This window comes from Brachyhypopomus gauderio, unplaced genomic scaffold, assembly GCF_052324685.1.
Source record: "Brachyhypopomus gauderio isolate BG-103 unplaced genomic scaffold, BGAUD_0.2 sc207, whole genome shotgun sequence".
NCBI classification, from domain to species: domain Eukaryota; kingdom Metazoa; phylum Chordata; class Actinopteri; order Gymnotiformes; family Hypopomidae; genus Brachyhypopomus; species Brachyhypopomus gauderio.
In genome coordinates, this window is record NW_027507028.1 from 169,191 (window position 1) to 182,370 (window position 13,180).

Here is a 13,180-nt window from a genome sequence, read left to right on the forward strand (position 1 = left end):
GAAATCCACCCAGCGGCCGAGAGTGGATCAGGCCTGCAGTAGCTGAGCCCACACCCAACCACCACACACAGTAACAACCTGGGAATAATCTCTTAACGCACGCAGTAATAAACTGGAAATAATCTCAGCCAGGACATGCTTTCATCTGCTGTATGTAAATAATCCCTAGCAGAATGATTTTAGCTTAATCCTAATCTCCCTAATCACACAAATCCCAAATCCTTGAAGTTTTATATATGTTTATATAAAAACATAGTTTATATACTGAACACAGCTTACTTACAGAAAGCTGAAACTGGATAAGGTTGCAGATATATACAGTTTTGACTGAGCGTTTCAGTAGTTACTACAGAAGTGTGTATGTTGTTAGGGACTAGTACCTGTCAGGAGGGATGTTAACAGTCAGACCATCACCATTGTGACCATCACAGCATCCTGCACATCAGGGCTCCAGGATGAGATGATAGAATGATAGTGATGATAGAGATGATAGTGTGTGTCTCTGCGAGAATGTGTCTCTGCATGAGTGTGTCTCTGTCTGAATGTGTCCATACAGGTGTGTGTCTCTGCGAGAATGTGTCTCTGCATGAGTGTGTCTCTGTCTGAATGTGTCCATACAGGTGTGTGTCTCTGCGAGAATGTGTCTCTGCATGAGTGTGTCTCTGCCTGTATGATAGTCTCTGTGTATGCGAATACCTCTGTGTTTGAGTATCTTTGTGTGTCTGTGTTTTTTTGTGTGTGTGTATTGAAAAGTAGGCCAGTATGCAATGTTAGTGCAAACACAACCTCTGCCACAACAGCCACCGCATTAATCTATTACAAATACAGATAACACAGCCTCACTGTGTGTGTGTGTGTGTGTGTGAATGCATGGCTGTGTGTGTGAATGCATGGCTGCGTGTGTGAATGCATGCTTGAGTCTCTGAGGGTATGCTGGACTGATAATACTTGATGGATGGAGGCTGAATTTCTCAAGATCCAAACCCTTACATGCTACAGGGGAGTCTGTACACACACACAAAACACAGAGTAGTGGACACAGAGTAATAGAGAAATAAAGAGAAGAAGCAGAAGGATGGAGAGAGAGAGGGAGGGATAGGGAGAGAAGGAGGGATGGAGAGACAGGGAGAGATACAGTGAGAGAGAGGGAGGGATAGAGAGATGTGTGTGAAGGCAGCTGGCAGAGTGTCTGGGTTTTCTAGCATCACCTGTGTGTCACTGACACTCTAGAGGTATTAAGGAGTAGAATAATTCTGCCCTTCAACATTAGTGCACACACACACACACACACACACACACACACACACACCCCAGTTGCTCATTGTCTGTCTTAAATACACAAGAATGATTTTACTTCCTCATGCTAAGTGTCTCTTCAGTAGTCATGGTGATAGGGAAAGAACCCCAGCCCTGAGCAGAGAAAGCACATGGGACACGTGAGCAAAGAGGACACGTGAGCTGTGTAAGCACATGGGACACGTGAGCAAAGAGGACACGTGAGCTGTGTAAGCACATGGGACACGTGAGCAAAGAGGACACGTGAGCTGTGTAAGCACATGGGACACATGAGCTGTGTAAGCACATGGGACACGTGAGCAAAGAGGACACGTGGGCTGTGTAAGCACATGGGACACATGAGCTGTGTAAGCACATGGGACACGTGAGCTGTGTAAGCACATGGGACACGTGAGCTGTGTAAGCACAGAAGACACGTGGGCTGTGTAAGCACATGGGACACGTGGGCTGTGTAAGCACATGGGACACGTGGGCTGTGTAAGCACAGAAGACACGTGGGCTGTGTAAGCACAGAAGACACGTGGGCTGTGTAAGCACAGAAGACACGTAGGCTGTGTAAGAACAGGGGACACGTGGGCTGTGTAAGCACAGAAGACACGTAGGCTGTGTAAGCATAGAAGACGCATGAGCTGTGTAAGAACAGGGGACACGTGGGCTATCCCATATGAAAAAAAACTATATGGTTCCTATATGGTGAACAGGTGTTTTTCTTCCTTAAATCAGATATGATACCATATAATGTTTTTTATATGTTCACTACAAGTCAGTGTGTTTTCTTGTATGATTATGGCCACATTCATACAAAAAGACACACATGACATATAAGGGACTCCTATAGGAAAACTATAGGATTGTATTATATTATTTTGCATTTATGTTATATTATATTTATTCTATTTTTTGCATAAATCTTACATTTGAATTGTATGTTCTAACATATGACTTCAATAGGAAATATGTTTGTTTGTTCTTGTTTCCTAATAAAATTCTACACTGGTTTTAGAAAAAAACATGTATGATTTCTAGAAAATGTTCATATTATACTTACATTTTTACAGTGGTTTTAATGTGATAAATGCGTTGTGGACAAGAAAGTGTTTTCATGATTACTTTCATTACTACTATATTATCCCTATATGGTACACTATGTTACACAATACGCAGGCACACAGATAAGACTTAACACTAAGCACTTTTGTAATTTGCTCTGGAAAAGAGCATCTGCTAAATGTTTTAAATGTAAATATGTTCATGTGTATTCAAATGTTACATTAAACACACACACACACACACACACACACACACACAAACACACAGGAAAACTTTCAGCATTGTTTATTACTCACTTTAAAAAAGAAAAATAAAATCTTTATCTACATGATGTAACTTGAACAGCACAAAAATGCACTTTAATCAATGCAGTCAGTTTAATACCGAACATTTTAAAGTGTATTGCAACTCAATGCACTTTAATTCAGCTTTAATTCAAAATTACTAAATGAAATCAAACAAAATAATGTGGTGCTGACCACCTTAGATGTAAGAGGTAAAAATACTTATTGATCACACAGCATGTGTTTTTCCTGAGGCTTCTGTAGTTTCCTCTTTGCTCTTATTTCTGTCAACTTAGCATTAATCGTAGTGCCAATAGTTGAAGGAATCACGTGGGGCCACTTAGCCAGAGTTGCTCCTAACAGAAAAAAGGAAAAGTCAAAATATACAGACTGTAAACATTCAGTCATAGCATGTCTATATTTGGTGGCCATATTTATACACCCAGTAACTTTTATTAAGAGTAAGTTTCAAAACTCATACAGAGCTCTAGGCTAGTTAATGCATGCATGTACATTCTACATAAAACATTCTTACATCCACAGACTTAATTTGATTTAATTGAGCTTTGCCAGAATCCCACATGAAACAACCAGTAAAACACCAGGGAAGGCTTCCACCAAATCTGGCCCAACTGCACAATTCTTTGATGTAAGAGTGTCTGAACATTGATGTATCCTTCATCCAGAAACTTGCTGCACACCATCCATTATTGCTCAATCAATTGTCCAACAATGGATAGAAGCCACCATAGGACCAGGACCGAGCAGACATATTTTGGAGTGGTAGTCCACTGGACACAGTACAAGCAGTTTGTGTAAGCTGTAATGAAATTAAAAACTTACTATAGATTGCATCCACTTTGCTCTTCTCCAGTGCTTGACGCTGATCACCAGAATCCCTTGACTTGCCACGAAGGTTGCTAACAAGAAGCACATCCATGGGGAACACTGCTGTTAGGAGTGTCCGAACAAAAGATGAGGCAGAGTTTGCATTCTGCGCCACAGCCCAGGTAAGCCGATCAATGAATATGTTGGATCCAGGATAAATTTCCACCTATTTTAGATGTGAACAATAACAGGGACTTACTACAGGCATACAGTGTTTCAACTGTGTTTCTCTCTCTCTCTCTCTGTATATACTACTTCTAATAGAATTAACTGCTACTTGTAATATATTAGAGAAATACTTTTAAGAATTACCATATTACCTGTTCTGCTCTCAGCACAGAAGGCTGGCAGACATTAGAAGATTCCTCTGACACTGACTCTAAGTCAGAGTTTGATGACGAGGTTTTTGTCTTCAGGACAGTCTTCATTTCCTTAATAATCTCTGGCAGTTCTAGAAATACAAAATCACAAAAAAAATTATATTAGTAATAGAATTCCAGCCAGAATCTGTTTACACCTATTGCAGAATTTCACCTGTTGCTCCACTTTCACAAATGAGATGTGAAAGTGTTACATCATGTTGTTTAAAAAGGGCACATAGAGAGAATATGGAAATGTCAGAGTTGTAACCTGCTTAGACACAAGGTTAGTGAAAGAGTGGGCTAAAAGTGTGGGCCAGACTGTCCATCTCAGCAACTGCTGTGATCCATACCTCACAGGAAGCAAACAGACAATTGCACAAGTTGAAGGGAAAAAATAAAAATAAAAAATAAAAAAAGAAAAAAACATGCATGGTTTAATTTTTGGACATATTGTCCCAGATGCCATACCTTTGAAAAGCATGGATTTCAACTTCTCATTTTCTTTCTTCAGTTCTTCATTTTCACTAGCAAGCTCTTCAAGCTTTCTTGGAACTCCCACTGAAGCCACTGAGTGATACTTTTTAAGGAACGTCTGAGCAGTGCCCTTTTGTGTATTTGGAATCACCTTGCGGTTTTTTGGAGTGAGAAATAGGAAAGAAAGTAGTTAACATCAATATATTGCAAATTATTTCAGTCAGCTGGTGGCTAGAGTGGTTCAGACTGCTTTGTCTAAGCTCTGAGTTCTTTATTCCCTTGCTGGGTCAAATCTTGTGATTTAAATAGAACAAAAACAAAGTGTGGGCAGGTCATTTTTTTCTAATCATATTTGTAATTCTGTTGTGATCACCTAGTTGGAACTAGGAACAACCTAAAGATCTAATTGTTAATTTTTTGAAAATACAAACATTGTAAATACAATGTTAATGGTATATAAACTCTTACCGGTGCACACTCTATGTCAGTGTCTTCTGAATCATCTTCAGTCAGTTTCTTTGGTGGAACAGGCACCCTCTTTTTGGGCAATGGCTCCTCTCTCTCCACGGACAGTGAGCACAGAAACTCCCTGATCTTGTTGTTGATGTGAAACCGATTATCTGAAAAGTAGTTTGAAATATAAAGTAGAAAAACACTCATCATACTTCACTCAGACCAAATATTTATTAATTTTCCTAGGTTTGACCCTTTGAATTATCTGTTGTTCCAAGCTGAACAATGCAAACTGTATGTATCATGTATATTGCTTCGCAGCTGAATCTCAAATGGCACCTTGCTCCCAATGTAGTGTCCTTTAAACCTATATAAAACATTATACATTTTGACTGTTCTATTACATTAACCAGACAGATTTAACATTGGTTACTGTTGCCATGAAACCATGCCATGTTGCCATGGTTACTAACCCAAGAAAACAGGTGAAATTTTTTTAAGTTCAATATACAAGTTCAAATTCAATATTAAATTCAACAGAAGTTACTTACTGCTCACAAACTTGATGGAGGCGCAGTATATTGGCCAGCCATGTTTCGGTTTCTTCCCTTTCCGCCACTCTATGGCTGCCCTGTAGTCCGTAATGGGGTAGCCATCCTCATCCATCTTGGTGTCGTCATACTTCCTAATTGCTTCAGTTTTGACTTCACTGTAGCTACCAGCATCTTCCCCACTACTCCACTGCAAACTTTCTCATCTTGCTTGAAAGATTGAAAGAAATGCATATGCCATCACAGCTACTCTTTAGTCATGGCTGTATTTAAAGTGCACGTCTCAACAGTGTGATGTTGTCACACTCATTTCAAGTGCAAGTGAGGGAGAAGGTTTCCTTCAAGGAGGGTGTCAGAGCTAAATAGAACACCGGGGCTGCAAAACGCGTGTTGTAGTTTATTAGCTAGTTTAGCTTATACAAAGCAGAAATAAGGTGGTGTCTAACTATATGCTGAGTTTGTCATATATCGGTCAATTAATGCTGCAACTGAAATGAGACCAATTTTTAAACTAAATTCTCTAAGCATCAAAAGCGTATGACAAGCCATCATGATACAACACTTCACTGGTATAATCAGTCCAGGTAGGTCTCGCGGTAGCCAATGCTAGCTCGTGTTAGCTAATGTTAAAGCAACAAAGTCGACAAGACATTTTCAATGTGTTAACAACAGTCAAGATGACAGAAATACATTATGTCTAACCAATGTAAAAAGTGTCCGTAAAAACTACACCGAGAGCTTACGCTACATACCGTTTTGGTGTGGGGGGGTCGACTAACGTTAACGTTAGAAAACTAACTTTGGTAAAAGCGCCACTACATGTACATCCTCTAAAATCCCCAGGTAATGCATATACTAGCTGGTGTGCTCTGAACAAAGTAATTATACCTCGCTATATTTGAAGTAACACATGTAAATACAAAATATCTTCTTACCTGAATTTAGTAGTGGCGAAATGATGACTGCGGCAGAGATCGTTTAAAATGTGGGAATGTTCAGCCGTTTAGACCCGCGCAGTAGCTCTACTAACAGCCAATCAGCGCAGCAGCTCTACTAACAGCCAATCAGCGCATTACATCTTACTGTTTGTTTTTTTTTTCGTTTAAAAAAGCCCGCTCTCGTTTAGGGCAGAGAACCGCGGTAGAAGTGTGTCCTATATAGAGTCAATTTAGAGAGCAGAAAGTAAATGAAATGCAGAAACGAAAACGTTATTGCCATTTTAATGCACAAGAAAAAGAAAGAAAGATTCCGAATCGCACATTAACAAGGTGGAAAAAAAGGTGAATATAAAGTTGGATAAATCCTAACTGAAGTCAGACTGTATATATACTGTTAAGAATATCGCATTAGCAACTAAAGTAAGGCAATGTATGTTCAGCCATAGGCTACACAACTCCTGTTTATAAGTTAATTCAGTATTTTGTTGAAGAAGCATTACTTTCATGAGTTTGATTAGCGACTGTTTTTACTGTCGCTCTAGTCCTCTGGTTTAAGTGCAGCATGTAATGGTTCACTGTGTTCACCCTGAAGTGGAAGGGGAACTTCATGCTCAATTTCAACATTGTTCACACAATGGAAATAAAATTAAACACAAATTATGTTATTAAATTATATGAAATTATGCATGATATAACCATTTAAAATCTCCTTTAATTGTGATCTACACAAAATATGATTTACCATGATTAAATGCTTTAATTGTTTCACTGCTGTATCATAAAGCTGCAAGTAAAGTTTTGTTGATTTTATTTTGTGGAATACATTAGCACAATGTCTAGATAACACGGTTCTGTACATTTTAATATAGAATAAATGTTTATTTGCTGAATTTAACCAAACATGAACATATATAATTTGGTTTTACCGGGATTATGACATATTTTATGCTTTTTATGTTAAACTCAGTAAATAAATATAAATTGTGCTCAGATATTTGCAGAAAATGCTTATACCAAACTTTTTACGTTGTGTATTTTTACATTAAAAATCAACAAAGTATGTCATATATACAAGTATAGAGAATATAGCAGTATGGTCTGCAGTATGGTCTGTTTATAATTTGTTCTTAAATTGTACAGGAAAATAGAATCATATCTGCATAGCATGGAAAGGGAGATTTTGCAGAACACAGCAATTTCAGCTATTGCACAGGTAGGCTCCTGCAGATTAAAAGTCAGATTTTATCTAACATATTATTGAGTCTGTGAGGCATGTTTATCTTTAAATGTGAATTCATCTATCTATTAACTTTTGTATTAAACTTGTTACTTAGCTACATTTGAACAAACATTTATCTTGCCCTGCATGTTTTATTTGGTCTTTCACCTCTTTCAGGAACATGTGTCACACTCACTGGTGGAAGAATGGAATTCTGTCTCCACAGATACACAGGTAGTCTTTAGTTTCTGTTGATGTAATCCTTGTTTGTACTTTGTTATTTCTTAAAGTGTGTATAATAGCCTTTAAAACAATTGAGCCTTCTTTCTTCTAGGATTATTTGTTAGACCACCCAGATAGTACAGGACAGACTCTTTCCACAGAAACACAGGTAGACGTTTTCTTCCCAGATACAGCTGGCTATATTTGAACATGTATTTCTTCCAGTTATTAAATGTTGTTCTCACCGCTTCTAGGATGAGGGCCCTGTGCCACACTTACCAGAGACTACAGGACACTGCACCTGCTTAACAGTACAGGTAAGTGAGCATTTTCCACTAGACATTCATTCAGTAAATGTTAAACAAAAGAGGCTTGAAATATGTCACATTACAAGTAATTTATATAAAATATATTGTTGTTTATCTAGATGCAATGCTATTATATATAACTGTTTCTTTTAAACATTTAATTTTTTTCAGGATCATATGTCACACTCCCTGGTGGAAGAAGGAGCTTCCATTTTCACAGAAACACAGGTAGACTTTTTCTTTTCAGATAGCAGCTGGCTATGTTAGAACATGTATTTCTTGCAGATATTACATGGTATTACTTCCTCTTCTAGAATGAGGGCCCTGTGTCACACTTACCAGACACTGATGAACAATGCACCTCCTCAACAGTGAAGGTAAGTGAGCAGTTGTCTGAGCATTCATTAATTTATCTTTTCTTAAATTTAATAGATTAGAAACTACTGCTTAAATGTTTAGAATCAGAATCTGATGCAGTTTTATTGCCATTGTCAATGAAAACAGGTTTCACGGACTAGGAATTTGCAGGTGCAGCAAAATTAAGTACACATAAATAAATACTCTAAAAATATAAAATATAGATAGAAAAAATAAAAATAAAAGACATGTACAACAATGCAAATGGAGTAATACAATGCAAGTAAAGTGACCAAGGCAGAGTTATGAAGTGTTAAAGTTACATGATGATTATGTAGTGTTCATGAGTCCAGTGGCAGAGGGGAAAAACTGTTCTTGTGGCGGGAGGTTCTGGTCCGAATGGACCGAAGCCTCCTGCCTGAGGGGAGTGGGTCAAATAGTCCATGTGCGGGGTGAGAAGGGTCTGCTATAATCCTATCCGCTCTCCTAGGTCAACTAGCTGCACCGATTTTTAGTTCAGAATTAACGAAACTAGAAATATTTTCACATTCACATATTTTTCTTTTTTGTTAATGTTATTAATCATTTTGATAGTATTTCATTCTTTATTTCTAAAATTTTATGGCAAAACTGGCAAACTGCATTGTCAGGAGATCATGATTTTGAACTGTGGCAAAGTCCGAGTCTGTGGGGGAATTGGAAAAATCTTAAATTATTTAAACAGTTACCGGTAATAAAGAAGCAACCACATTAATCATTTTTAAGTAAGCTCACTTGTAATGGTTGCCCAAACAGAGATGCAGTACTAAACATGAGTTGGAAAAGCTTTTGACTAAATTTTCTTCAAGCTGTAATAATTTTATAAAGCTATCCAGCAGTGTGCCTTAAAATATTGAGTTTACCTGACTATCTGTATTATATAATGCATGCATGGAATTTAGTGGTGAAATCATATAAAGTTTTAGGTATCCCTGTACATTTGTAGATTTCAGATGCCATTTAATCTGTGTTTTGTTTTTTAGTAATATATATATTAGCTTAAGTAAATTAATACTAGTTACCATAGTAGTTTAAATTGCAAGCAAGAACTGGGTACTGCCATAAATTTTGTATTGTAATTTTTAAGTGACAAATTATGATTAATCATGCTGTTACTTTCTTCCCATAGGAGGGAATACAGTCAACATCAGAGCAAGTAGCAATGGACGGATATATGGGCCCCCCAGTTGTTCCTGTTGAAGATGTTAGTTGGCTGACCATCCTTGCATTTTCCCTGAAACACAATGTCACAGGTGCATTAATGGAGGATCTTTTAAAACTGTTAAAGTTACATAGTCAAGGTTCTGTTTCTATCCCTGCAAGCAAGTATATGTTAGAGAAGCCTTTTACTGATTTTCTAGACAAACCTGAGTATCATCATTATTGTGGCGTATGTGCCAACTATCTTGGGTCTTCATTGTCAAAAGAAAATGAATTGAAATGTGAGTACTGTTCATCATCCAAAACTGTGAGACAAAGTGTAGAGAATGGTGAGTTTTTCATCTATGTATCATTGAAGGATCAACTGAAGGATCTTTTGGAGAATCAAAATGTGCAGTACTATTCCAGTGAGCATAGCAGTCATACCATCTCTGATATTACAGATGGAGAAATGTACAAGAATTTGAAATCAAATTGTGATTCTTTTCTTTCCCTATCATTTAATTGTGATGGTGTGCCCGTTTTCCGGTCATCTAGATTTAGCATTTGGCCTTTACTGTGCTCAGTGAACGAGATACCCCCAGAAGAGAGGGACAAACATGTCCTTCTGTGTGGATTGTGGTTTGGCTCATCAAAACCCAATATGACCAGCTTCTTCAAGCCTTTTGTTGAAGAATGCAACAGTCTTGCACAAACTGGTGTTCAGTGGCAGGATCCAAATGATCAGCTGGTTAAAACTGTTAGAGTCTTTCCATTATGTGCCATCTGTGATGCTGTTGCACGACCATTACTCCAAAACTTAAAGCAGTTTAATGGGGAGTATGGTTGTGGGCATTGTCTTCATCCTGGTATGCAGTTACGAAAAGGCAATGGGACTGCACGAGTCTACCCTTGCTTGGAACAGCTGCCAGATAGCAGAGATCATAATACAACTGTAGAGATAGCAGAGATAGCTCAGATCGAAGAACAAATCATATTAGGCATTAAAGGTCCATCAGCAATTGCAGATTTACGTCATTTTGACATAATAAATGGAGTGGTTCCTGATTACATGCATTGTGTGTTGCTTGGAGTGTGTAGACAGATCTCTGCATTGTGGTTTGATTCCAAAAATTCCACTCACCCATGGTACATTGGTTTAAACACTGCAAGAATAGATGCAAATCTTATGTCAATTAAGCCTCCAAGCACTATTTCTAGAGTCCCACGATCAGTCTTGGAACGAAAATTTTGGAAGGCTCACGAATGGCAAAACTGGCTTTTGTATTACAGTGTGCCAGTCTTGAAGGGGATACTACCAAACAAATATCTCAGTCATTGGGCTTTACTGGTGGAGGGCATTAGCATTTTGCTTGGCTCAGAGATTACACAAGAACAAATTGACCACGCTCATGAAGCTCTCATGCTCTTTGTTGGATCCATTCAGAGTTTGTATGGCATAGATCAGATGTCATTCAATGTGCATTCACTCCTGCATTTGAGCCAGAGTGTAGAGAATTTGGGTCCACTGTGGGCCCATTCTGCATTCATGTTTGAAAACTTTAATGGCTATTTGCTCAAACAAGTAAAAAGTTCAAATGCAGTGCCTCAGCAGATCTGCAAAAGAGTAACATGGTCTCGTAAATTACCATGCATAGCTAAACGCTATTTATCAGATGACTCCCCTGAAGTGAAAGCTTTCTACACAGAAATGACTTCCATTAGACACAATGTAAGAAACTGTGCTAGATTTGATAGGGTGACTGCTCTTGGAGTGCCAAAGATGAGGTTGGTGTCTGAAAATGACCTTTGTGCTCTACATGCAGTACATGAGGTACCAGCAAACTCAGTTGGGAGTTACTATAACAGAATATCTGTCAATGGAGAAATTATTCACAGCTTAACCTACACAAAGAGCAAGAAAAGAAACAACTCCATTGTAATCTTGAAAGATGGTAGTATTTTCAAGATTTCACATTTCCTCTGTGTCAGTGACAACCAACAGCACCTCTATGCAATTGGCAAATTTGGTAATAGTACAGTACAGAATTTGGTTAAAGGACACACAGTCAGGATATCATTGTCCTTTATGAAGTCTGTACATTTTCCTACCGGATTTGAAAGAGCCATTGACACCAATTATATTGTGAGACCATGTGTTTACATTAACTCTGAAAAGTCAGGGCCTATTGTGTGTAGCCAGATCAAGACCTATTATAGTAAGTGAACAAAGCTGAACAAAGCTTCCCCATTTGGTTAAACCTTTAATGACATAGGTCTTGTCATTATAAAATGATGTGATGATGTTCTACAATTTTACAGCTTGAGGCAGGCCTACTTTCAGGACCAGTAACAGCTGCCAGTTTACAGTATATATATGAACTTTTCACACATATTTTTGTTTCTTTGTTTTTATCTACATGATGTCTGTAAATATCAGTAAAAAAGTTTGGATTTTAAGAACTAATGTGTCAAAATGCACATAAATAATAAAGAATAATAATATCCTGTGAATGTCATCTTGTTCAAATACACAGTAATAAATAGTTTGTTCTTTGACTCATTGTATTGTTTTTTCATGAATTTCTGTAAGATTAAAAATATTAGAATTTATTTATTATTATGTGACCTTGGGGTGGAGGAGGGGGTGGAGTGTGGATGGGGTCATAAATGCCTTGGCACCTTCATATACTTTTTATTACATGAAGCTGAATCAGACAACGTTTGTGTAAACTCAGGGTACATTGATAGAGATCATTTACAATGTAGCTTAGGAAGACATATGCTACATTCATATCTCATCACGCTAGTTTTGTTGTTATCCATCCATGTTCATTCTATATGATTTTACTCTAACTTTGTAAAATCTTGCATTGTCAAGGACATATGTTGGGCAATATATTGATTTAATACAGATTGTACATGTATGTATGACATATATGTCTCACAGTATGTTAAATTAATATGCATTGTATATGGATTTGTAGTGTCATACACTAAACTTATATTATTCAGGAAAAAAACATAAGAATCATATGTGTTTTTTGAAAAACTTTTCCATATGGGTATGTAAGCACAGGGGACACGTAGGCTGTGTAAGAACAGGGGACACGTGGGCTGTGTAAGCACAGAAGACACGTAGGCTGTGTAAGCACAGGGGACACGTAGGCTGTGTAAGCTCAGGGGACACATAGGCTGTGTAAGCACAGGGGACACGTAGGCTGTGTAAGCACATGGAACACATGGGACAGAGATAGCCAGGGCAGCCAAGTGTCATTCAGAGTCACCCAGGGTTCTCCAGAGTCATCCAGGGTCAGCCGGTCACCTTGTGCAAGTGGGACACGTCAAAGTTCATTAGAAGCCTTCATGTCTAATAGTGGACACCACAAGAGCTCCTTAAACATCCTGTCTCCTGCCCCTTTGGTCTGTCTGCCAATCACACAGCAACCTGTCTGCCCTCCAATTTGATGCTGTCTGTGAAAGATGAGTCATAGTGACAGGATGAAGTCTACTGACACACACACACACACACACACACACACACACACACACACACACAGGTTTCCCCTGGTACTCTGCATTTCAGAAGAAAAGTAGCC

At 38.2% G+C, this 13,180-nt stretch overlaps 1 protein-coding gene and 1 long non-coding RNA gene across 5 annotated transcripts; one reads left to right on the top strand and one right to left on the bottom strand.

Annotated features, from left to right (window-relative positions):
- Positions 1-2,651: 2,651 nt before the first annotated feature.
- On the bottom strand, positions 2,652-6,356 carry LOC143502764 (uncharacterized). 4 transcript variants are annotated; one of them, XR_013127164.1, is made up of 7 exons: positions 6,294-6,356; positions 5,359-5,568; positions 4,823-4,974; positions 4,149-4,505; positions 3,839-3,969; positions 3,474-3,684; positions 2,652-2,986 (listed from the first exon to the last, which is right to left on the bottom strand). XR_013127164.1 is itself a non-coding variant. In XM_076995445.1 (7 exons), exons 2-6 carry the CDS (start codon positions 5,471-5,473, stop codon positions 3,518-3,520), a joined length of 588 nt encoding a protein of 195 aa, XP_076851560.1. In that variant the 5' UTR covers positions 5,474-5,568; positions 6,294-6,356; the 3' UTR covers positions 2,652-2,986; positions 3,474-3,517. The 4 variants fall into 4 exon arrangements, 3 of the variants coding, with proteins under 3 accessions (XP_076851560.1, XP_076851558.1, XP_076851559.1); XM_076995445.1 differs by having other exon boundaries at positions 3,474-3,550; positions 4,349-4,505; XM_076995443.1 differs by having other exon boundaries at positions 4,349-4,505.
- A 159-nt stretch (positions 6,357-6,515) lies between these two features.
- LOC143502765 (uncharacterized) lies at positions 6,516-11,973 on the top strand. Its single transcript, XR_013127165.1, has 8 exons — positions 6,516-6,638; positions 7,437-7,509; positions 7,693-7,749; positions 7,850-7,906; positions 7,992-8,054; positions 8,217-8,273; positions 8,360-8,422; positions 9,571-11,973. It is a non-coding gene; the product is annotated as an uncharacterized LOC143502765 (long non-coding RNA).
- The last annotated feature ends 1,207 nt before the right edge of the window (positions 11,974-13,180 follow it).

Bases quoted from the DNA above. Each gene is read 5' to 3' on its own strand.
- LOC143502764 (XM_076995443.1), bottom strand. From the start codon at position 5,473: ATGGATGAGGATGGCTACCCCATTACGGACTACAGGGCAGCCATAGAG. The intron at 3,685-3,838 runs GTAATATGGTAA...CATCTAAAATAG, and splicing joins CTGTGCTGAGAGCAGAACAG to GTGGAAATTTATCCTGGATC. The intron at 2,987-3,473 runs GTAAGTTTTTAA...TTTTTCTGTTAG, and splicing joins CAAAGTGGATGCAATCTATA to GAGCAACTCTGGCTAAGTGG.